Source organism: Lutra lutra, chromosome 13 (genome assembly GCF_902655055.1).
Source record: "Lutra lutra chromosome 13, mLutLut1.2, whole genome shotgun sequence".
Taxonomy (NCBI): Eukaryota; Metazoa; Chordata; class Mammalia; order Carnivora; family Mustelidae; genus Lutra; species Lutra lutra.
The window spans coordinates 90,558,249-90,582,880 of NC_062290.1; the positions used below are offsets into that span (position 1 = coordinate 90,558,249).

Genomic DNA, 24,632 nt, shown 5'->3' on the forward strand with positions numbered 1-24,632 from the left:
GTGGAGCTGAGGCAGGAGAAACTGGAAAACCAGGAGGCAAGTGGGAACCTGGGACGAGAGAGTGGGACTGAGGTCGTCAGCAGAGGCCCAATGGCCCCTTTGTCCAGGAGCTAGGCAAGGTCACTGAACACCCAGCTGGCACCTCTCGAAGGAGCCATCATCTCCTGACCACTCCCTGTCGGATCAGGCTTTCCTAGGCGTGTTGTTCCTGCTCACCCCACAAACATTCCCTGAACCACACTCAGCGCAGGCTCTGGGGATGCCAGGGTGAGCCACACAAAGTCCCTGTCCCCACGAACCCTCTACAAGCTGAAGCCCCAGCTCATCCCTGAGGTGCCCCCTACCCCACATCATGCTCCAGTCTCCCCCGTGACCAACCCCCCACCCTGAGCTGCAAACACACGACACTCTTGCCCTCCCCAGTCACCCCTGAGCCTTTGCACCTGCTGGGCCTCCTCCCCTTCCCTATACTCATCCTTTACGGCTCTGTCTATGTGTCACCTCTTCTGGAAAGCACACTCCAACTCTAGGCAGAGCTAGCCATCACCGACCCACACCACCCCCAAGCCCCAAGATGTTCATGGACATCTGGGCATAGAGAGGCACTGGGAGGGAGGTGTCTAACTCTTCTCTGGGTCCCTGCTCCAGCACAGTGCTGGGGGCACAGTGGGCAGCGGCGTGGTTTGCCGAGGAACAGATGACTGTAAACATGAGGCCACACCTGTCTTGTGAACCAGGCGAGAACAAGCTTTGGAACATCATCACAGGCTGTTTCCCGGGGCATGCATGACCTCCCTCTCTGACCAGATGGGGGGCTTCCAGGGGGCAGGCTCTTTTCTTCACTAGAGCGACAGCAATTTACCGCACATTCATTCCACGTTGGGCTCTGGGCCAAGCCCTTGGCAGGTGCTTAGCTATTTCCAACAGGAAGGATTGAATGCAGGGAATGACGTGCTCACAGACGGCTGGAAGGACTGGAAGGGCTGAGAGCTAGGACACTGCAGAACTGACCCACCTGGGAAGCTGCCACCACTGGAGCCCCTGGGAGCTCGCCCTCTAAGTGCAAATCTGGGGGCCGGAAATAGGAGTTGAGACCCCCCTGCTGCCACCACCGCCCACAATGGACTCTCCGCCCCTGCAGAGTGGGATATCACAAGCACCTGCCGCAGGAACTGTCCTTCTCTGTGACCCCGCTGGCCACCAGAAGGGCAGAAGATGGCTCCCGCCCACTTCTGCTCTCCGAACCGCAAGCGAGAACCTCCAGCTGGCAGGACCTAGTTCGCGTCTGGGACCCTAGCTGCAGAGGCCAGAACTGAAAAACAGTGCTTCGCATGTCCGACCATTTATTTCCGTTTTCCTTCGCGTTTTCTGGAAGGGCTGCTGGATTTCCAGCGTTTCCCCTGGCATCTGTTGATCTAAGCATATGGCTTTTCCCTCTTGATTTACTAATTTTAGGGAATGGAGAGTAAATAAAAGGGGAGAGCAATAAGGGGTGGGCCAGGAAGGCCTCTCTGAGGGGACACTGTGACGAGACCAGGTACCCTTGGTCACAAATACCTCAGGCAGAAGTGATCAGCGAGAGGACTAGTTCAGAGGTCATGGGGAGGCCGAAAGGCGAGGAGCCATCCCACGAATCTGCCTTGGGTGACTTTGTTGCCATGGGAAGGACCAGGCAGGAAGACCCTCTCTCTTAGGCCTTGGCAAGACCCCGGCGAGCCGTTCCCACCTTCTGAGCAGCCACCGACACCGCACAGAGTGCAAATGACCCTGCGTCGTGGCCAGTCCCATTTCACAGATGAGGACGCTGAGGCTCCTGGCGGTGGGCTCTCGCCGCAGGGCCCCCGAGGCAGCTGGGGCACTCCCGGGCACGTCCAGCAGGTGGGGGTGAGCGCCCAGGGACCGCGCGGCCGCGAGGTGGGGGCCCCGCCCCGCCCCGCCCCGCCCCGCCCCGGGCCCGGCCCCGCCCCCCCGGGGGAGGGGCGGAGGGAGCCGGGTGGGCGCCCACCGCGGCGCAGCCGGCCGGGGCAGAGCGGGGCGCGCGCGGGCGTCGGTGCCCGGGGGGCCATGGCGGCGGCGGGGCTCCTGCTGGGTCTGGCGCTGCTGGCGCCGCGGGCCGCCGGCGCGGGCATGGGCGCGTGCTACGACGACGCGGGGCGGCCGCAGCGCTGCCTGCCGGTGTTCGAGAACGCGGCGTTCGGCCGGCGCGCCGAGGCCTCGCACACGTGCGGCCGCCCGCCCGAGGACTTCTGCCCGCACGTGGGCGCGCCGGGCGCGGGGGCGCAGTGCCAGCGCTGCGACGCCGCCGACCCCCGGCTCCGCCACGACGCCGCCTACCTCACCGACTTCCACAGCCAGGACGACAGCACCTGGTGGCAGAGCCCGTCCATGGCCTTCGGCGTGCAGTACCCCACCTCGGTCAACATCACCCTCCGCCTGGGTAAGCGCCGCCGCGGCCCCGGACCGCGGCCCGTCGTGGGTGCCGCACGCCCCGGCTCGGCTGCAGACCCGACGCGGCCCGTGCCCGCCGCCCGCGTTCCCGGGTAACGGGAAGGGAGGACGGGTGGGTGGCCCCGTGGGGGCTGGCAGGGGCGGGAAGCCTCCCCGGAGCCCTTTACAGAGCAGTGGGTCTGGATGTGAGGGTCGTGCACTGCAAAGGGGTTGCTGCCTCCTCGACCCAGAGCTTTGTGGGGGACAAGGGGGGACCCACCCGGGGGTGGACTAGTCCGCCCTCTGGGGCAGGAGCTCTTAATCGTGGGGGCTCTGGGGGCTCATGAATCCCTGGGGCTGTGTGCAATGCCGGGTGTGTTCTTGGGGCTAGGAGACAAGGCTTCACCTCCGGGAAGGCTTAGCCCCTGAGTAGAAGCGAAGCTTGCTGTTGGGTGACTGCGCTTGGCGGCCAGGCCGTCCTGCCCCTCCCGCCCCTCCCTTCCCTCTGCACCTCAGACCCCTGGGCTCAGCATCTGGAGTCTGGACCCAGCCCTTCACTCCCGTTTGGAAATGGGAGTATCCCCTTCCCCTTCGAGCCCAGTCCAGGTCCTCCCTGGGCCCCAAGACGTGCCAGGCCCTGAGCTCCACATCTTATCTATTGCCTGCAGCCCTTTTGGTGGGGGGCGGGGGGTCCACCCGTTTGCACTGCCTTGTCTGTGGGTTTGAAATCTCCCCAAACTTTGAAAATTCAAGTGTTTTTGTAATTCGTTTTGGCTGCTAAACCCGACCCAAGGCTATTTATAGACCTTGTTTATCCTAGTTAGAATGAATATTCATACGTTTTTGCTACTGAAATCTCATTTAAGTACAGCCTGGGGGGGAGCAAACCCAGCTGGGGGTGTTCACACAAGCCGTGGTAAAAGGACTACATCATCTCTCTGAACCCTAAAAAATTCTGAATTCCAAAACACATCCACAGCTAAGCAGTTTGGGTTAGGGGTTATGGGACCATATCCCCAGTTTTCAGATGAGAAAATTGAGGCTCAGAGAGGTTAAGTGTTTTGCCCAAAGGCACACAGCTGCTAAATGACTGGAAAGAAGCAATCATGGATATCCAAGGTCGAGCATAAATTCCTTTACACGAGCTCCACCCAACCATGGAATCGGCTCTTCCAGCCCTGGGTGACAGCGCTTCAGGGAGGACATTGGGAGATGACATTGAAGTGAGGTGGGGGTGGGGACACTGGGCCCCTCAGCAGAGCAGGCCAGTTGTGGGCTGTCACCCCCAAGCGGCTCAGCTCCCCGGGCTTTTGTCACTGTCACTGGCTTGTCTGGACCGCTAGATGGGGCGGGGTCTCTGCCCAGGCGGGTGACAGGAAACCAGCGTGGGGAGGGAGTCTGGGGAGCTGGCTGGACAGGGCTGGCAGAACTCCAAGACCACTGGGGAAGGAATCTGGGACAGGGTGGGGGCTGTGGGGGAAGACGCTGTTCCATGACAGAGGGTGGGGGCCTGGCTGATGTGTTGCCTGTGTCAGTGGAGCCAGGGGTGGGCAAGAGGCTCTGTCCCGGCTCAAAGTGAGAGGGGCGGGAAGCATCGTCGGGTGGGGTCTGGGGGCAGCTCCCCTTAGCTGAGCATTCGCAAGCGGGGCCCTGTGCCTGGCCAGGTGACCTTGCTGAGCTCTGCCTGGGACCCTTAGCCACAAGGAACTTCACGCTCGCATCCACGCACATCTACTCACACTTATACGCTCAGCCACACACTCACACACACTCACACACATCTACTCACACTGCTGCTATCTACATCTGCTCATCCACACAATCTACTCACACTCAAACACTCATGTACATTAACTCACACTCGTGTGCTCATCCACACACATCTGCTCAAACTCATATGCTTGTCTATACACATCGGCTCACACTCATGCTCAGCCACACACATCTGTTCACACTAACTCACCTGTACACATCTATGCATACTCGTGTGCTCACTCTCACACACTTACTCACACTCACATGCTTATCCACATACATGTAGTCACACTCACACATGCACACACATTCACATTCATCGATTTGCACTCATGTGCTCATCCACACACTTATCCATACTCACAGTCATCTACTCACACCTTCACACACATCTACTCACACTCATACACTTGCACACATCTACTCAACATTCATGTGCTCATCCACACACTCCTCGACACTCACACACATCCACTCCTTCACGGGCACACGTTCACTCGCATGTACTCATACTCATACCCACACACCTACTCACACTCACATCCACTCACATGCCCATACCCACACTCATGTCCACACACTCACCCTCACACATCTACTTATACTTACACATTTACTCACCCACATGCTCACACTCATACCCGCACACTCACCCCTCCATTCACACACACATTCACTTGCATCTGCTCAGTTACACACTCACCCTCACACTCACACACCCACACATACTCACTTGCTCATTCACTCAAACTCTCACCCACGGGTATAGTCACACTCAAACACACGCATATGCACAAACACACACACCTCACCCTGACCCAGTGTTCTTTCCATCACCATGTGCAGCACCAGGCGGATAGGAGGGGCTCCAGAACGTTCACGAGTGGAGAAAGGAAGCCCGAATGAATGGATGGCAGTGTCCCCTCCTCGGTCCTGTGCATCTGGTCCCAGCTTGGAATCTCGCTGGCCTGCTCTGGGGACAGAGTGGAGTAGATATCGCAAAATGTACTTAGGATGCAGGCAGGGCTCAGCCACTTGCTGGGCGAGTGCTACTGCCTCTCTGTGCCTCCGTGTCCTCCCCTGTGAAATAGGGCTGAGACCAGCCACCTCCCCCTGGTCATCGTGCAGGCTTCATGAGCTCAGGTTGGCCACGTGCTTACAGGAGCTGTGACAGTCCTTGTGTGTGGCCAAGGATACTCTGCTGAAAACAGCTCAGGGCTGAGCTTCCCCGAGGGTGGCCTTAACCCAGGGATTGGGAAATGCTCGCCGAGCTGGCTTCCAAAAGATGTCCTGACCCTGGGCCCTCTTTCTGCACTGGGGGGGTCCCAGAGACCCATAGCCGCCCCAGACTGAGTCCATCTTGGGTTCCATTCAACTTTGGTTTGCTCCATGCTGAGCTGTGGATTGCATAATATCGGGGGGGAAGAGGAGGTCTGGGGTTGTCGTCAGGGTGTTCCCAGCGGAGGCCCCTATCCTCTCCCCCTGGTCCTCAGGCCACTTCTGCTGGCTCCTCTGCAGGTCCCCCACTCCTTCGGGGCTCATGGGAGGGGAGAAGGGGTGGCTGGCTCTGGCCTGGGGCCCCTGGAAGGAGCGGGGTGAGGGGCCAGGGAGGGAGAGGCGGCTGGTCAGCCCCCGAGATGGAGGTCGCTGCTTTCCCAGCCCCCTGTGATCTCACAGACATCTGTTCCAAATCCCGGAGTCGCCAAGCTGAGCCTTCCTGTCTGGGATGAAAGGCAGCAGCGGGGTCTGGCGGCTCCTCACCCTCCACGGAGGCCGGGGAAGCGGGCAGGCTGGGGGAGGTGCTTGGTCATCGGGGATGAGAGACACGATTCTGTGGGTTCCCACTTAGCACTCAGAACTGCAGCCCGGCCTGAGTTCTTCTACATGCAGGGAAACTGAGGTTCTGCAAGTAAGGTCAGCTGTCTGGGGTCATGCAGCCAGTACGTGGCACGCCCCGGGGTTCCGTACGACGGTGCTTCACGTGGGAACAATCAGCTGCAGAGTTAGGCTGGTCTGCGCCTTGGCTTTTGGCGAGGGTAGAGAGAAACTCCCTTCTCACTTGAACACTTCCTTGGATTTCTGAGAAGCTCCTGAAGTGACAGGAAAACCCACAAGTCCCCAAGCAGGTGCGCAGTGAGCCCCGAGAGGGGAGAGCTGCAGGGGGAAGGCAGGTGGGCTCTTGACTGGCCCCTCCCCAGGCTCAGATCTGCCTGCCATGTGCAGGCCTTCTCTGTGCGTTTTTTCAGCTGGCTGCACAAAGCCTGAGCTGAGCCTCAGCCCTGCTGGCCTAGGGGCACAGTCTGCCAGGAGACAGGTTAAGCCCAGGATGACGGGAATGAGGATATATGCCCCGGGAACACACATGGTTAGTGGCCTTCCTGAGATCTCTAGGGTAGCGGGCTGTCAAAGGAGCAAAGGATCTTTCAGGCCAAGGGGACAGCCCGGGGCCGCCAGGAGACTGGATGGCGGGAGCAGAGGGGACAAGGAGACAGAGGGGCCTGGCCTGGGTGAGGCCTGGACGTCACAAGGACCCTGCTGGCCGCTGCAGAGCCCCGAAACTGCTGGGTCTCTAGAGCTTCGGCTGCATTGCAGCTTCCTGTCCCGTGGGTGGCCGTGTTTGCGTTGGCTGGGGCCGGGGCTGGGGGCCGCGTCCTCCTTCCTTCTCCCTGGAGGTTCTGGCAGGAACGCTGGGCTCTACATAGACCAAGGGTCAAGGCAACAGCCATGGTGTGCGTCCACCCACAGAAGCTGCCATTCCCCGCAGCTCCTGCGTCCAGCTGGTCCCGGCTGCCTCACTCTTGTCTGGGCTGCTCAGGACCGACCCAGGACTGACAGGAGAGAGAAATCCCTAAGCTCAGTTGAGCACCTACTGTGTGCTAGGCCCTGGGCCAGGCCCTTGGGATGCAGCTGTGGACAAGCCACTGTCTGCCCCACTCAGCTTAGAGGCGCCCTCCTCCGGGCAGCCCCCTGGCCTTACTCCATCACAGCAGGTCGTGCTACACTGGAGTTTAGGTTTGTTTGTGTCGAACCCTAGCTCTGAGATGCAGAAGGAAAGCCTGTTTGCACAGCTGCAGCACAGCACTTAGCACAGGCCCCCTGCGCAGGGGTGCTCGCTAAACGCTGGCCGTGTCATGAACGGAAGGGCAACCAGCATTTAGCCGCGTACGTGCCACCTGCGTAGACTCGTTCCGAGGCCTTTGCAGGCATTTGCCTCATAAGCCCCGTTATTATGCCCATTCTGCAAGGCAGTAAGAAAGGAAAGGAAGACGAGGCACTGCCTTCTAGTCCCTTGCCCAGTTAAACCCCCAGGGAGTTAGGTATTTTGTCCAAGGCCACAGAGCAGGTAAGTGTGGAGCTGGACGTGAACCCCAGTGTGTCCCGGCCACGCCCACACCACGGTCCCTCGCTGGGGACAAGGCAGCGAGTGCAGGAATGCAGGCACGTGCGACTTCCCAGCGTTCCAGATGCATCCAAATGCCTAAGCTATGGCCTTCACGGGGCTCCCCGCCCTCCTCCTGGTCCTGCCCTGCTCCAGTCCCCCCGCTCCAGCCGCCTCACCCGTCTTCCCGTCATCCCCATGCCAGCCCCGCCCGCAAGAGTGCTCCGCTGGGCCTGTTGGAATCCTGGTCGACATTTGGGACTCCCCCAGCACCTCTCTCCCAGTCTCCCACCTGAGCCCTCGACCGGGTCATTTGACATCCTCCTGCATGTCAGCTGTGGGATGTCACAGGAGCCTCAAACCTCGGGTCCAAAAGTAAAGGCAGCCCTAGTCACAGCAGCCAGAGCGGAAGCGCTCCAGCTGTTTGCTGACCGGCGAATAACTACTCGAAACATGGTGCTCACACTTGACGGGATGTTGCTCGGCCTGGGGGAGGAGGGGGGTTCTGACACCTGCTGCAACAGGGGTGGGTGAGCCCAGAGGGCGTTACGCGGAGAAGGACAAGTGCTGGGTGATTTCGCTCGCAGGAGGCCCCTAGAACAGCCTACGTCTTAGAGACAGAAAGGAGAATGGTGAGTGCCAGGGTGGGGAGTGGGAAGTTGCTCGCCGGGTGAGGACTCTCGGTTTGGGTAGATGAATTCTGGAGATGGGGGTGAGGACCGTAGTGCAGTGAGGGTGTATTTACTCCCGGTGAACAGTGTACTTAAAAACAGTTTAGGTGGGGCGCCTGGCTGGCTTCGTCGGAAGAATGTGTGACCCTTGACCTCGGGGTTGAGTTCGATCCCCATGTTGGGTGTAGAGATTCCTTAAATTAAAAAAAAAAAAAAAAAAAAAAACTCGAGGCGCCTGGCTGGGTCAATGGGTTGAGCGTCCAGCTCTTGTTTTTTGACTCAGGCATTGGTCTCAGGGTCATGAGATCGAGCCCAGCATTGGACTCCACGCTTTGCATGGAGCCTGGTTATGGAGCCAACTCTCTCTCACGAACTCTCTCTCTCAAAAAAAATTTTATTTTATTTTTTTATTTTTTTTTTTAAGATTTTATTTATTTATTTGACAGACAGAGATCACAAGTAGACAGAGAGGCAGGCAGAGAGAGAGAGAGAGGGAAGCAGGCTCCCTGCTGAGCAGAGAGCCCGATGTGGGACTCGATCCCAGGACCCTGAGATCATGACCTGAGCCGAAGGCAGCGGCTTAACCCACTGAGCCACCCAGGCGCCCCTCCAAAAAAATTTTAAAAAGGTTAAGATGGCAAATTTTATGCGTATTTAAAAGAAAAGAGGAAAGGCATCATCCTCCCATCTCTCCACGCACCAGAGCAAGAAACTTGGGTGCCTTCTGTGATTCTTCCCTCCCTTGACTTCAGCATTCACCAGATCACCAGATCATCAGATCACTAGATTGTTCTCTGGAATGTCCTCCTCTCCATCATTTTCACTCGGCCCCTCATCTGTTCCCTGATTTATTGTAGTGGCCCCGAATGCCCAGCCACCTCCCTTTGCAAATGTGTAGTTTGTACATTTCAGTCACATCTCAGATCAGACCTCAGCATCCTTCTTAACACAAAGCCCTAGGCAGTAATCAATCAGATGAAACCGTTTGCTCTTCGCAGGCTAGACAACACGCTTGACGATCCTGATCCGTATTTAGGGTGTAGATTCTTGGTGCAAAGATGAGAGAACTGTGATGGGCCCGGCCCTCCGTCCACCGGGCTCTCGTGGTGCTGGCATTGCGCTCATGGGAGTTCCCCAGCTCCTCGCAGGACCCACTGTGCCCTAAACTGCCAAGAGCTGGGGTGGGAGAGGAAGACAGGAACAATGAATGACCGTGATAGGGCCAAGTGATTACCCCATAGGCTGGGAGCAGCTCTCCCCACCTGGTTCTCATGCCCCAGTGGGCAGGGCAGCTTCACCCACACATTCCCAGCTCAGCTCCCCACACTGCCCCCCCCCCCGCCCCACCCCGGGCCATTGCTGCCCAGATGGCTCTGATTAGAGAGCTTTGTTTTGTTTCCACTTTCCCAAAATAAGCCTCTCTGTCCCGAACTCATTCTGCTTGGTCAGTGCCGGATGTGCACTGGCTTGGTTTTATGACTGCCCTGGTGTCATCTCTGATGGGCTTTATGTCCCAGCTGGCTGGAGAGGACATGCTTGGTGCTCCTGGTGCGGGTTTGCGTGGCCTCCGCAGTCTTCGTGGGTACCAGCATCACCTTCCTGGGCGGCCCCTTGTCTCTGGGCACCCCCACAGATTCCTAGACAGAGGGTAGCGTCGTTCAGGGCAGTGACTTTGGGGGCAGATGAGCCTGCCGTCAAGCAGAGACCCAGCTGTTTTCTGCATGATGTTGGGTGAGTCCCTATCTCCTACCCAAACCTCAGGCTCCTTGTTGTTAAAACAGGCACAGTGATTTAATTGTTGGGGGGATATATGGTATAAATAAAGCACTTAGCATGGTGCTTGGCACATAGTAGGTGCTCACTAAATGCCAGCTGTTTTAGAAGAGACACATTCAGAGGTCGTGGCTTGCAGTATCAGTGGCACTGTGAGACTGCCTGTCTCAGCTCACTCACTGGATTATAAACTCCTTGAAGGCACAGATCATGCTTCGTCTTTACTTGCTCAGATGGCAAGCACTTGTTGAGTACCTACTGTATGCAGGCACTGCTCGGCTCTAAGGAGTCCCATGCCCTGTCCCAAGAGGGTCACAGACTAGTGGGAGAGAGGGGCAGGGTCCTTCCAGAACTAGATGGAAGAAGCCCAAGGAAACTGGGAGCTCTGACGAGGTACCCAAACCTATAGCACTAGGGGTGAGTAGTCGTCACCCCAGAAAGGTGGGCAGAAGGGCTGAGGCTGGGGCATGTGGTCAGTTGGCTAAGCCAGAGAGATGCCTAGAAGGCAGCCAGGTGAGGAGCACAGGGAACAGCATTCAGGCAGAGGGAACAGCATATTGGGCTGAGATCTGTGCACTCCCAAGCAGTATCGTCCCCAGTTAACAATGGGGGATGACATTTTGGCCCATTTTTTCTGGCAGAAACACACCTGTCTTAATCACCCTGAAGCCTCATCATTGCCTGGCGCTTGCGAGGGTATGGGTTGAGGCTGCAAATTTAATTCTTGTCCACTGCTTAGAAGATCTGGGGGCTGCTTCCTTCCCCAGCCTTTGGGTTGCCCTTGGCAGAAACCTTTTCATCACAAAGCTGGGATTAAGTTGTTTTCTTGGCCCTTCTAATTAACTCTTACAACAGAAAGTCCCTGCCGAGTCTCTGTGATGTTCCTGTGTCTTCTCTCACCTCCTGGTTTGGCAAGGAAGAGGAAAAGCCGTGATGTTTCCTAGTGCGTGATGTTGCTTCTTTGCATGAAATCCCAGTGACTGCCTTTTTCCGATCACGCTTCTAGCTGCCAGCTACCTTTTAAGTGGCTCCAAGCTCCCCGCCCGCGATGTGTCTGGCTGCTCGATGTTTACAGAGGAGTCTGGGCCGTGGGACCCACAGCTGCCTCCACCCAGCGTGCTCTCGAGAATGCACATCTGGGGTGAGTCCCACCCCGGTTCCAAAGCCCGGACCTCGGAACACAAGCAGCCACCGGGCTGCCCGCCCCCCCGCCAAGACACTGACTCAGTTTCCGACACGTGCTTTCTTGTCGGGGGCTTGGCGTTCTGGTGCCAAGCTGAGCTGCAACGGAACGTTGAAAAACATCTGAAACAGAGCATGGCAAGGCGGTTGCTTTACCCAAAAAAAAAAAATTTTTTTTTAAAAATATGTTTTCTCCAGTTTTTAAATTAGAACAAGCTTTGCGAGAGAAAATTAGGAAAACGGAGAACAGTTGAAAAGGAAGAAATGTCAGTCACAGCCCTCTGCCGGAGGGCAGCCGCGCCGACTCCTTTGCTGCCCATCCTTTGGGGATTTTTAAATTATGATCTGACGATTCCGACCATATGATCTTGTGTCTTTCTACTCACCACTGGCTGAAGCTTTGCCCGTGTGTTCCAGGCTCACTGCTGGCTGTTTCTGTGGCCCCGATCATCCTGTGAATTTATACTGTTGATTGGACTCTGAGGGTTCCCATTTTTCTCCTGTTCTAAAAAACGCCCAGATGCTGGTTTTCACGCACGTAGGCTCCTTCCCTTGTTTGAATGCCCAGAAATGGGGTGATTTTGCCGAAGGTAAGGGATCCTTCCTTGGCTCTTCAATCGTGCCACCAACCTGCCTTCCCAAAGGGCCGATGCACACAGATAGGGTCCCCAGTTTTTCTTTTCTCGCATGAAATACACGTAAGGTAAAACTTGACCGTCTTAACCGTTTGTATCGTCATGTGACCATCACCCACCTACCCACAGGGCTTTTCCCTCTTAAACTGAAGCTCTGTTCCTATTAAACACTGACTCCCCGGGCCCCTCCCTCAGCTCCTGGCCCCGCCAGCTCGCCTCCCCATCGCTGTGAGCTCGGTGACCCTAACAAGCCCCTGTAAGTGAGATCAAGGTAATTTGTCCTTCAGTGACTGGCTTAGTTCACTCCACATAGTTCCCCAGGGTCCATCTCTGTTGTAATGTGTGTCCAGAGTTCCTTCTTTTTCTGAATACTATGGGGCTGAATACTATTCCACGTTACAGATACGCCACAGTTTGTCCATCATCCGTTGATGGACATGTGGGTTTGCTTTCTGCCTTCCGGCTGTTGTGAAGAGTTACGCTGTGAATACGGGGGTACAGATAACTGCGAAGTCGTGCTTTCATTTCTTCAGGGTATATACCCAAATTCCAGGATTGTGGGGTCCTTCCTTTTTTGACTTTTCGAGGAAATGCCAAACATTTTCATAGCGAATGCACCATTTTACTGTCCCACAAACCTTGCACAAGGTTTTCATTTTTCCACGTCCTTGCCAACACTTGTTAATAGTTGGTTTTTGCCTTGAATCATGGCCATCCTAATGATGGTGAGGGGTCCAATTTTTATTTTTTTTTATTTTTTAAAGACTTTATTCGTTTATTTGACAGACAGAGATCACTAGTAGGCAGTGAGGCTGGCAGAGAAAGAGGGGGAAGCAGGCTCCCCGCTGAGCAGAGAACCCAATGTGGGGCTTGATCCCAGGACCCCGAGATCATGACCTGAGCCGAAGGCAGAGGCTTTAACCCAGAGCCACCTAGGTGCCCCCCAATCCACCCATTTAAAGTCAAAGTGGGTAGGGACACCTGGGTGGCTCAGTTGGTTAAGCAGCTGCCTTCGGCTCAGGTCATGATCCCAGCGTCCTGGGATCGAGTCCCACATCGGGCTCCTTGCTCGGCGGGGAGCCCGCTTCTCCCTCTGCCTCTGCTGCCACTCAGCCTGCCTGTGCTCGCTCGCTCTCTCTCTCTCTCTCTCTCTCTGGCAAATAAATAAATAAAATCTTAAAAAAAAAATAAAAAATAAAGTCAAAGTGGGTTTTAGTCTGTTCGTAGAGTTGTATCTCTACCCCTGCTGTTGCCTTTGGGACATGTCATCACCCCCTAAAGAAACCCTGTACCCCTTAGCAGCACCCCTCAGTCTCCACTCCTCCCTAAGACCCTGACAACCACTCACCTGCCCTCTGTCTCAACATCCAGAATAAGTGGAATCATACGATGTGTAGCCTTTTGTGATTAGTCTCTTTCATTTACGATACTGTTTTCTGGGCATATCCACGAGGTGGTGTATATCAGAACGCCCTTCCTGGGGCACCTGGGTGGCTCAGTGGGTTAAGCCTCTACCTTCAGCTCAGGTCATGATCTCAGGGTCCTGGGATCGAGCCCCGCATCGGGCTCTCTGCTCGGTGGGGAGCCCGCTTCCTCCCCTCTCTCTGCCTGCCTCTCTGCCTACTTGTGTCTCTCTCCGTCAAATAAATAAATAAAATCTTTAAAAAAAAAAAACAAAGAACGCCCTTTTTATCACAGAACATTGTTCTGCTGTATGACGTACCACAATTTATTAATTCGTGGGTCAGTGGGCCAACATTTGAGTTGTTTCCACTCTTGGGATATCATGCATGATGCCGCCATGAGCATCCACGTGCATTTGCGGGGACACGTGTTTCGCCTTCACTGGGGCACAGGCTCGGGGCTGGAGCCGCTGCGTCACACGGTGTCCCGTGTCGGCCTCTTGAGGAACCACCGGGCTGTTCCCCAGCGGCAGGGCAGGAGGGCCGCAACTTCTCCACATCCTCACCAGCACTTACTTTTATGTCTTTTTGGTTGTACGCGGCTTAGGGGAGAGGAGTGGTGTCCCCTGTGGTTCAGGTTTGTGTTTCCTGCTGGCCGATGGTGTTGGGCATCTCCTCGTGGGCTTATGGTCCACTTGCGTGTCTTCTTCGGAGAGATGTCTGTTTAGATCCTTTGCCTGTTTTTTATTTTTTTATTTTATTTTTTTTTAAGATTTTATTTTTATTTATTTATTTGTTAGAGAGAGAGAGGGAGAGAGAGAGAGCGAGCACAGGCAGACAGAGTGGCAGGCAGAGGCAGAGGGAGAAGCAGGCTTCCTGCCGAGCAAGGAGCTGGATGTGGGACTCGATCCCAGGACGCTGGGATCATGATGTGAGCCAAAGGCAGATGCTTAACCAACAGAGCCACCCAGGCGCCCCGACAATAGTGTGTTTAGAAACACATAATTTTTTACTTCAGTGAGGTCCAGTGTGTCCGTTTTTGCTCTGTCACGTGTGCTTTGGGGGTCACATGTAGGAATGCTTTTCCGGCCCAGGTCACAAAGACCTGCTTCTGTGTTTCCTTCTGAGTTTTACGGTGTTAGTGCTTCTGTAGGACTAAGATGTTCAATCAGAGGACTGAAGTGGGTAAGGAAGATTGTGGATGGGGACCCCGGGGCTGGGTCTTCTGTTCTTAGGCTGCTCGCTGATGCCCCCTTAAGGCCGATGAGGATGTAGGGACCCTCTCCTCCCAGCCCCTTCTCTCCCCCACCCACAGTCCTCCTGCCCATCTGGGCCTCTAGCACAGCTCTGCACCATTGTCATGGTTCTGGATAGTTGTGGTTCTCCCAGGATGTGATGGAGGGAGCTGGGCGGAGAGGAGGGTAGGGCAGGGTCCAAAGCCAGAAGCGCCCCCATGTTGGTGTGGGCAGTGTGAGAGAGGGGAGCAGGGCTAAAGCTGATGGAGGAGGTGGCACTCGGGAAGGGGACGAGCCCGGGGGCCGAGGAGCAGCCCAGGAGCATGACCCAGGAGGCTGGGCTGCATGGAGGCCTAGGGGGATGACCAGTGGTCCAGGAGGTAAGGCAAGGCCGGGCCCCAGGCTGTGGCCGAGGAGGGCTATTGGTGAGGTTGCTTCACAGCAGCTCAGGGAAGCTGAATTGCAGTGGCCTGAGCGCCAAGCTGGGAGGAGAGGCTGTGGGGCCAAACAGAGGTAGACTTCCCTTGAGAGATTTGGACCAAGAGAGAAGTTAAATGGACCCCAGAAGAATAGAGAGTCCTGGAAGGATTGCATTAGGGTTTGGGGGAGTTGGAACTGGGTTTCTCCAGAAAGGGTCTGAAGTCACTGGGGAGGAATGAGTCTAAAGACACAGGTGGAATGGTTGGCTTTGCTGGGGTATAGTAAAAGAAATAACTTTCTAATGGTAAAGTGGGCTTCTTCAGGATGTGGCAACATCTGGTTGCTAGAGATATCTTGAGCAAAAATGGTTGGCTGCCTGTCAGGGATGTTATCATTCAGATTCCTGTGCAGGGAGGCAAGTTGGCCTAGGTCAGGGATGGCAGGAAGTGTACCAGTATTTTCTCTCTGCCTGGTTCCATTGCCCCAACAGGCATCGCTAACCGATCATGGCACGCTGAGCACAGCGCTCCAGACAGCCTCTAGTGACCCACCCAAGATAGTTTACACAACATTGCCATTCCCTGCACCAGGACTCTGACTCTCCCTTCCCTTCTGTAAAATGGGTCCGTGTCTTCCTGCTGCAGGGAAGGCTTACGAGATCACCTACGTGAGGCTGAAGTTCCACACTAGTCGCCCTGAGAGCTTTGCCATCTACAAGCGCACCCAGGCTGGTGGCCCGTGGGAGCCCTACCAGTACTACAGTGCCTCCTGCCAGAAGACCTACGGCAGGCCCGAGGGCCAGTACCTGCGTCCCGGCGAGGACGAGCGCGTGGCCTTCTGCACCTCCGAGTTCAGTGACATCTCCCCGCTGAGCGGTGGCAACGTGGCCTTCTCCACGCTGGAGGGCCGGCCTAGTGCTTACAACTTCGAGGAGAGCCCTGTGTTGCAGGTCAGAGAGGAGCCAGGCTTGGCGGGTCGGGACAGGGCTGTAGGGGGGTCCTCGGGCCTGGGGGAGCACAGAAAATTCGTGAGTGGAAGGACACGGGGTCCTATGGGATCCCACAGTTTTCAGATCTTAAATAACTGAAGTCTTTGTGGTGTCTACATGTGTTGTGGATGCCGCCAGTGAGATAGATGGAGGACAACCTGCTCAGCCAAGCAGAAGTGTCCCTTCCCCTGCCTGCTGTGGCAGAGCCCTGTGGCTTCTTGGAGCCCGGTGACAGCCACCAACTCAGCTGACCCTTCCTTATGTGGGTGGGGACCCTGAGGCCTGGACTGGAGAAGGGGTTTGCCAGGGGCACACATTGGTTGGTGGAAGGGCCCAGACCAGAACCTGAGTGTCCTGACTCCTCACTGGTGCTCTTTCTAGAACTTTCTAACCCAACCCCCAAGGGCCTTGCTTCTTTTTTCTGTGAACCGACAATGTTTTCCGCCCCATGTGTCCCCAAGGGCTTTTATGAGGATAACATGGGAAACATGAAAAGAACTTGAGTTTGGGAATCATAGATTCCTGGTTCTGTGCTGTAAGGCAGTGCTTTCTAAAACGTTCTCCAGTAAGAGATGTGGCCTCTAGCTGCACCGTCCAGAATGGTCACCACTAACCACGTGTCCACAGAGCACCAGAAATGAGACTAGCATGACCAAGGAAGTGAATTTTTTAAGTCTTATTTTAATTTAAATTGCCTGGTGGGGACAGACACTTATAAAGTGGTGGTCACTGTGCTTGGCGTGTGAGAGATGCTGAATCACGCTCTGAAGGGAAGAGCTCCCGTGGCTTGCCCGTCTTGTCCTCGTGGCCAAGAATAGCAGGCCTGTAACTGTGTCCATTCACTTGTCCCGCTGTCCAGCCCACCAGGGTCTGCTCGGGTTTATAGCCTTACCAGTATTGGTCCCCACGCACATCCACGTTCCTGAGTGTCGGTGACCTTTCCCCTACAGACGCGGTGCTCTGCTTGATGTTTCTGAGTGCTGGACAGCCCTCTAGGGCATTTCCCTGAGTGTCCTGTGCTGAGAAAGTCTGCCCTCCCTTCCCTCGACAGGCTCAGCATTGCTGGTCAGAGATAACCGGGCGCCAGGGATGGAATTCCTGCTTATCTCTAGAGGGAACATTTAGGCCCAGAAAGAAATTGTGTCCCCGCCCTGGCTCCCCAGCACAGGAGCACATGGAATCAGCTGATTTGGGGTCCCCAAGACCACCCTCAGGTTCAGTGATTATCTTGAAGGACTCACAGAACAAGACAGCCATGAAACTCCCAGAGACAAGAGGGGCCAGGTGTGGGGCTTCCCCTTGTCCTCTCCCAGTGGAGTTGTGGGGATGGCATTTATTTCTCCCAACAACGATGTGACAGTATGTAGGGTATGCCCACCTGGGGGGCTCCCCTGTACCTAGGAGCTGGTCACATAGACAGCTGATGGCCTGCACAGCTGACCTTAACCTTCAGCTCCGGCAGAGGGCAAACTGATCCTACGTGGCCCAAGGTACCTGTATCACCTGGTTGTTAGCATAGACTGTCTAGAGCGGCCCCAGATGACCGGTGAACAAAGGCACTCTTTTTTTAAATAAGATTTTTATTTATTTATTTGGCAGAGAGAGAGACACACAGCGAGAGAGGGAACACAAGCAGGGGGCACAGGAGAGGGAGAAGCAAGCTTCCCGCTGAGCAGGGAGCCCGATGTAGGGCTTGATCCCAGGACACTTAAACAAAGACACTCTTACCAAACAGGGCATTCTTAGGGCTTAGAAGTGACCTCCCAGGAGTGAGGGCAAAGGTCAGACCTCTGGGCCAAGGCTGATCCTTCAAGGTACAGGATCACATTTCTAGGTGCCCGGGCTCTCTTTGTCTCATTAAAAATGTTCCCATGTCATCATTGTGATTCTGTTTAAAATGACAGTTTCTTCTCCACTGGGCTCCAAGCTCTGTAGATTACCAGTTATTAGCCAAGGTCATCAGAAGACAAGCAGAGGGCCAGGCGGGGTTCCTCTGAGCCATCACTCCTGGGTAGAGGCTCAGGCTGAGACCCTCCCATGACTTGTCTCCTATGTGCTGGACATTGTCCCCAACAGAGAAACAACCTCTTCAGAAATGCTCCCCCAACCTGGCCCCCTGATCCCAGGTGGACCCCAAGGTCAGAGAAGGACGATGAAAGGCAAGCCCACCTTGCCCTTCTATCCTCCCTTCTGGGCACATCTGGGATGGGTGCTTCCTCTGAGGACTTGGAGTGTTTCAGGGGGTCAGGTAATGGAGGAGTCCACATGCCTGCGGGGTCTTGGGTCCCTCTGTTCCCCATGAGGGTCCAAGGACCCTGGGGAGGTCAGCTTGCCAAGGCAGAATCGGGCCACCAGAACCAAGTAGCTACCTAAGCATCCCCCTGCGGGGTGCTGGCTGGAGCCGAAGCTCCCCGCCCTGCCTCTAATGCCACATCCTGGACCCCAGGGGCTGGCCAAGATCCACCCGAGAGCCCAGTTGTGGTCTCAGCTGGCGCCATTACAGGCTGCACAGGCCCATTGTACCTTGGGGCTCGGTTTGCCCTAAAATGACCTTTAAGGCATCAAGGAGAGCCCCATAACGATTTGGGCTAAGGGAACAAATTCCCCTTCTTTCTCCTAGCCTGTGACCCCGTGCACGCTGGGGTCCCCTGCCCCAGACGCTAGCTCTCTGCTCGGGGACCTGATGGACCTGATGGCATCAGCAGGGCCTGGGCATTGGCTAGAAATGCAGAACCTTGGGCCCTACCCCTGACCTCAGCTTCAGAGGCTGTTTTAACCAGATCCCTGGAGGCACACTGACATTTGCGAGGCGATTGTCAGAGTGACAGGCACTTAGAAACTCTGCTCAGTGCAGAGGCTCCCACTGAAGGTTTTCTGGTGCCGGACCCTCCCTCCCCAACATAAACCTCCTCGGCAGAGGCCCCGGGTCCCAGGCAGTGGGCCGGTGAGCTGCTGAGCATCGAGGGCGCAGCTGAGACCCACTTGCCTTGTCACGCTGGGGCCCGAAGACAGACTTTGCCAGAAGTTCGTTTCTGCCCTGATGGGCCTGATTGCTAAACCAGGAGCTCCTGGGCTGAATTAAAATGCTGATTAAAATTCAGCCAGAGCTGCCTCTGTGTACCTCTGATTATAACAGCAGGCGGATGAAAATGTCAGCCTTCACGTGGGCTCTCCCCTACCTCCCCGCCACGTTCTTCCAGGGGGAAGGTGTCATTCAGCGATCAGCATGTATTTACTGAGCACCTGCTATGTGCCAGGCAGAACCTGGGGGCTGGGGAAGCCGTGAGAACATGGGGCCCCAAGTCCCCACTCTTGTAGAGACAGATGTCCCCTGGGGCAGGTGCCTGGCTGTGGGAGCCTGAGCAAATGAGAAGCCTAGAAACTAGGACCCGCCCCACATCAGGCCCAGCTGAGTGGGGGAGAAGGGCACTGGGACATGTTCTCCTTCTGCTAACATCTAGGATGGGAGTAGTTAAGGGCACAACAAGTGATAGGATGGGTGGCTTCAGCCCTGCCCCCCAGCACCTCGACCCCTTCCTGAGCATGTTCCTACCCCACGCCCAATTGCTGACACTACCATCCTCCTCCAAACACCCTTGTGGGGTTGGCACGATTCCTTGTCCCATTTTACAGATAGGGGAGGGGAGCCTTTGAGACATGGAGGAAGTCCCCAGAGTTGCACAGCCAGTAGGTGGCCTGGCCCCCACACGGGTGTGCTCCCAAATCATAGGCTCCTTATTTTTGCCCCGTTCTTGGTATCTGCCTAAGCTTGGCTTGTACCTGGGTCCCAGGAGACCCCCAGGGCAGCCGGCCAGACCTCCAGGCAGAACAGGGTGAGAGCGAGTACTCAGGAGCCTGCTGATGCCTTCCCTCCTCTGCCCTCACCTCCCACCGCTCTCCCCACCAGGAGTGGGTCACCAGCACCGAGCTCCTCATCTCCCTGGACCGGCTCAACACGTTTGGGGACGACATCTTCAAGGATCCCAAGGTGCTGCAGTCCTACTACTATGCTGTGTCCGACTTCTCCGTGGGTGGCAGGTAGGTGGCAGGCAGGACCGTGCGGCCCGGGACCCCAGACCCTGGGTGGGGGACAGAAGGAAGGCAGCCGCCACGTGGGGGTCACCCAGTGGCTGCCATGGGGGGTGAAGAAGCCACTTGAGATGCGTCCGGGGAGAGAGGAGGGGTAGGGTCCTGGTCCCCTGGGCCCGACGCTCAAGGTCTTCATGGCCTGGCCGCATCCCGGCTCTGGCATTTCCTGCATCGGCTGTGTTCCCACCAGTGTTCCCACCACCTGGTGTGACACGAGACCTTCAGACCTTCGCACCCGCTGATCTCTCGGCCTGGAGGTCCTAGCCCTTCCCCTTTCTCCTCCCTCCCTCCCTCCCTGCTCCCTCCCTCCCTACCTCCCTTTCAACTTTCCCTCCTTCCTTCCATTTTTCCCTCCTTCCTTCCTCATCCTTTATCCCTTCTCTTCTGTTCCTTTCCCTTCCCTCCTTCCTTCTTTTTCTTTCCAAGCCAAGCTGGTTCGGGGTGACCACACACCGCTGCAGGTCTGGAAGCTTCCAGAGCTTCCCCTCTCCGGCCAGCCCTCCTGATGTCACAGACTGCGAAGGCTGTCCACCCCGCTCCTGCCCCAGTCTCCTTCTAATCTTGGGTGTGATCGGGCTTCATGGGGACCCGGACGTTTTAAATAAGACTTGGAGGTACCTCCGTGCAGACGAATGGCCCAGGCCACCCCAAAGCCCCACAGCCAACTCCTTGGAAGGGGCCTCAAGGGAGCAGGGGTCGTGTTTCCTCTCTCCTGTGGGAACTGCCAGTTCCTGCTGTCTGGACCCCCAGTGCTGGCTCCCCTGTGGCTGCGGGTCCCGGGCATACACGGCGGGCACACACGGCGGGCTGTGGAACCAGGGCGGGCACACACGGGATCTTCAGCAGGAACGCTCGGGGGCTTCCATCTTAGAAAGCAAAGAGGAAGACAGGCATTCCCGCCCCAACCCCAAGGGGGTGGCTCTCTCTCCAGCGAACATGTCCACGCACGCCAGAATAACAAGGATGGGGCCGGGGGTCGGGGGCGGTGTACCGACCGTCAGGGAGACTGCTCTGCAGACGGCGGCCCAGCCCGGGTGGGAGGAGGCCAGCATCCTGGGCAGAAGGGCCGGTGTGTGTGCCTCTTCCAAAGACAAGGCTAGAAGATGGTCAGGACCGTGGACCAAGTTCATTCAGGACCCACAGGCAGTGGGGAGCCTTGGAAGGATTTGGCCAGGGTAGTGACAGGGTTTGGAAAGGCCCCAACCCCCTGACATTGCACGGGGAAGGATAAGAGGAGCGAAAAGCCAGAAAGCATAGGAAACGGCCATGGGAGGGGGTGGGAAGGCTGGGAGAAGCTCGTGGGTCCGCAGGCTGTCTAAGATGGGAAGTCCTCTTGCTTGTGGGCGTGATTTTGGAATTCAGGGACATTTGAGTGGCGTTCAGAGGGGTGGAAAGGTCCAGGAAGGGAACGCAGGGCCCAACTGCCTGCACTCGCCGGGTCTGCCCCCTCCAGGCTGGGCTGGGGCTGGGGGGGAGGGGAGGTGGGGGTGTCTGTGAGGGCCCCTCCATGCCTCCTCCCCCGCCCCTCCCACGCTTGGTTCGGGTCAAACCACCCAGGAGGAGGCGCTCTCCACTGTTGGCAGGTGGTGGCGGTTGGCAGGTGGTGGCGGACTCCAGCGCCTGCTGTCAGGGGGCTGCGGGCCAGAGGACATCTGGGCTCCAGCTGTCCGAGCCAGACCACCCGCGGGCCTGCCACTGGCTGGGGGGCAGGTGGGCCGGCACCCAGAGTCCCACAGTGGCCTGGAAGAATTTCATTCTTTCCCTTGGGGTTAGAGGGCTTCATGGGGGAGGCTGGGTGTTCGCAGACCTCGCTGGGGACATGGGTGGTCCCTTGTCCCAAGGCTGGGGTCACTATCTCCCAAGACTACCCACTGTCTGCCTCACCCCTGCCAGAAATGCTGGGGTGTTCCCTGCCTACCTGGGGCTCCCATGGAGAAAACAATGGTCTGTGCCCTTACTAAACCCGGTGTCCCCTAAGTAGAGGAGACAGTGGGGGTGCTGGCAGCGGTCAGCAATTTCTTAAAGTCTGCCAAGGGCAGAACACAGAACGCAGCCTACGGGAGCCTGAGACTAGTGTCCAGGAGTGTGGGGTCTGCACGGAGCAGAACAGGGTGCGGAGTCTAGCTCTGCCACTCAGCACCTGTCACTTCAGCCTGAACCTCCGTTTCCTCATCTGTGAAATGGGGGTGGGTGTGGTCCTTCCTGCTGAGGCAGGAAGGTATGAGCTCTGCCGGGCGGGGGGGGGGCAGAGAGGAAGGCTGGAATTCGGACCTCGTGGTGGCCCCATGGGCTCACTTGTGTCTGCCCAGTTCTGCCGGTCTCCTGTCACCGCGGGAAGGTGGATACGGTGGGAAATGGTCCCCAGGGGCCGTACAGAGGCACAGATTCACCAGGGACTTGAGTCGGGGGCTGTCCTCCGTAAGGAGCAACCACTTTCTCGCCCCTTTAGACATCAAGGAGGAGTGCGGACCAGCTGCCCCCTTCCTCCACCCCTGCCTCCACCTGGGACACTGGGATGACCTCTTTCTGGGTCTGTCTGGGCTAGGACTCCTTCAGCAGCAGCCTTGCAAACTTTGCCATTCCTAACAGCTGGCCCAGGGCAGCCTGCATGTGCCTCAGTTCTCCCATCTGTGAAATGGGTATATTAGTGGGCTCACGAAGATGCAGTGCGTTTGTCCACAGACGGAGCTCAGAATAGCGCAACGCAGCCCGCTTTCCGTTCCCATTGACCCAGGCGCATAATAGGGCTTCCCTGTAGCCCCGTCACTGAGTGGTCCAATTGGGCTGCCTGGCAGTGAGCCCCTCCTCTGACGGTGCCTTCCCCAGTCTCTGGATCTGATCTCCGTGTTCCCCCAGGTGCAAGTGCAACGGGCATGCCAGTGAGTGTGGTCCTGATGCGGCAGGCCAGCTGGCCTGCCGGTGCCAGCACAACACCACAGGCACCGACTGCGAGCGCTGCCTGCCCTTCTTCCAGGACCGCCCGTGGGCCCGCGGCACGGCTGAGGCCGCCAACGAGTGTGTGCGTGAGTGTCCCAGGGCTCTGGGCCCCAGGGGCCGAGTCCCTGAGACCTGGCAGTGGGGGCTGCTCCTGCCGCACCCCCCACCCCGTTGCTGCAGGGCCGAGGAGGGGCAAGGGGAGAGCAGGAAGGGGCATGTATTCCTCCGCCTTGCCCCTACAAAGCGCCCCCCAGACCAAGTCCCGCGATGTCAAGGAGACATCTGGGAAGGCCCCCCCACTGTTCTTTGTTTCAATGACTCCAACCGCAGCTGCTAATCAAAGCCAGAATAGAAGGCCCCAGGTCCTGGGGGACTCTGACCTGCCCACCCAGCCTCTCCCACGGCCCCCCCAGGCAGCCTTTGAAGACAAGATCCCCATGTGATGTGGCTTTGACCACCAAACCTCAGAGACAGGCTGGAGACGATGGTGTCAGCGTACCTTCCCTGGGGACGTGGGACTGCACACAGTGGGTTTGGGACCGTCCATCACCGCCCGTCCCAGCCCCCACCCCAGCTTCCCCCAGGCTCCAAGCCCTGCCCTGTCCCCCAGAGAGTCACCCGAACTTCTTTGGGCTCCCCATGTGTAGCTGACCCATTGCTGGGCGCCGGGTCACAGCTGGTGGTGGGAGGGGTGTGTTCACCTGCAGCTGTCCTGACAGCTTGGCCTCTGGGCCCGCCCTGGAAATGGGCCTGGGCTGCTGGCAGCCAGAGCAGGGGCCAGGAGGGGACAGCCTGTTCTGTGAACAGGATGGCGCTGTCTGCAGGGGCTTCCCACAGCCACCATGGCCCTCTTGGGGTTCTGTTGCCCTCTCTGGTCTGCCAACCCCAGGAAGTCCTCCCTGGGGCCAAAGAGGCGGGCTGGCTGGCTCACCCATTCTGAGCCTGAGGATGTCTCCACGGTCGGGACACAGAAAGCCAGACCATGTCTCCTGCCGTGTTCTCTCCCAGTGGTCACATCTCTGTCCTCTCCGCCACCAGCCCGGAAGCTGGAGCTCCGTGCCTGACCCCTCGCCCCCCTCCCCACAACCCCAAGCTCAGCCTCATCCACTCCTCTCGGGCTGCCTGTCCTTCTGTGCAGTCTGTGCCTTGGTCCCAGCCCCGTCACCCCTCCTCCGGGCCTGAAGCACCCCCGCCCTGCTCACTAGCCCCCAGCCCAGCTCCGCCTGCAGCCCGAGGCCCTTGCCGAAGTGCCAGCCCAGTTACACCCAGACCCTGGGTGACCCTCCCAGAGCCTGCCTTGCTCCAAGGTGAAGTCCACTGACCATGGCTGCCCGGCCTCCCTGGATCAGGCTCTGCTGACCTCTTGACCCCATAGCGGCCCCCCGCACCTCCCTACCCTGTCCCTTCGGTCTGCCCCTCACGTGACCTGACAGCCACCACCCCACCCCACCCGCTTCCTGCAGCACTGGGCGGATCTTCTCTGGCCCTCATTCCTGCCTGGAACCGCCCCGCCCTGAGGACGCCCAGTCCTCTCCCTCCTTCAATCAGGTCCCTCCTTCAGCTCCCAGGGCCTCCCTGCAGCTCTGCCCACCTGCGGGGTTTGCACTTGCGTGCTGCGTTTGGCCCCTGCTGTCCTGCTGTCCTGCTGCTGCCGGCCCACCCACGTGCGGCTCACCCCGAGATGGCCTGAGCCATCCCTAGCACGCCCTCCTTTCTTAATGAATTAATGAGTGAAGGA

General features: G+C 57.4%; 1 protein-coding gene across 2 annotated transcripts in view; it reads left to right on the forward strand.

Annotated features, from left to right (window-relative positions):
- The first annotated feature begins 2,043 nt into the window (after positions 1 to 2,043).
- Positions 2,044 to 24,632, forward strand: part of LAMC3 (laminin subunit gamma 3) — a 55,173-nt gene continuing 32,584 nt past the window's right edge. For both annotated transcript variants that reach the window (XM_047700899.1, XM_047700900.1), the window contains exons 1-4: positions 2,044 to 2,437; positions 15,525 to 15,829; positions 19,776 to 19,906; positions 22,814 to 22,980. In XM_047700899.1, the coding sequence (XP_047556855.1) occupies positions 2,065 to 2,437; positions 15,525 to 15,829; positions 19,776 to 19,906; positions 22,814 to 22,980 (976 nt within the window). In that variant the 5' untranslated portion in view covers positions 2,044 to 2,064. The remainder of the gene's footprint in view (positions 2,438 to 15,524; positions 15,830 to 19,775; positions 19,907 to 22,813; positions 22,981 to 24,632) is intronic.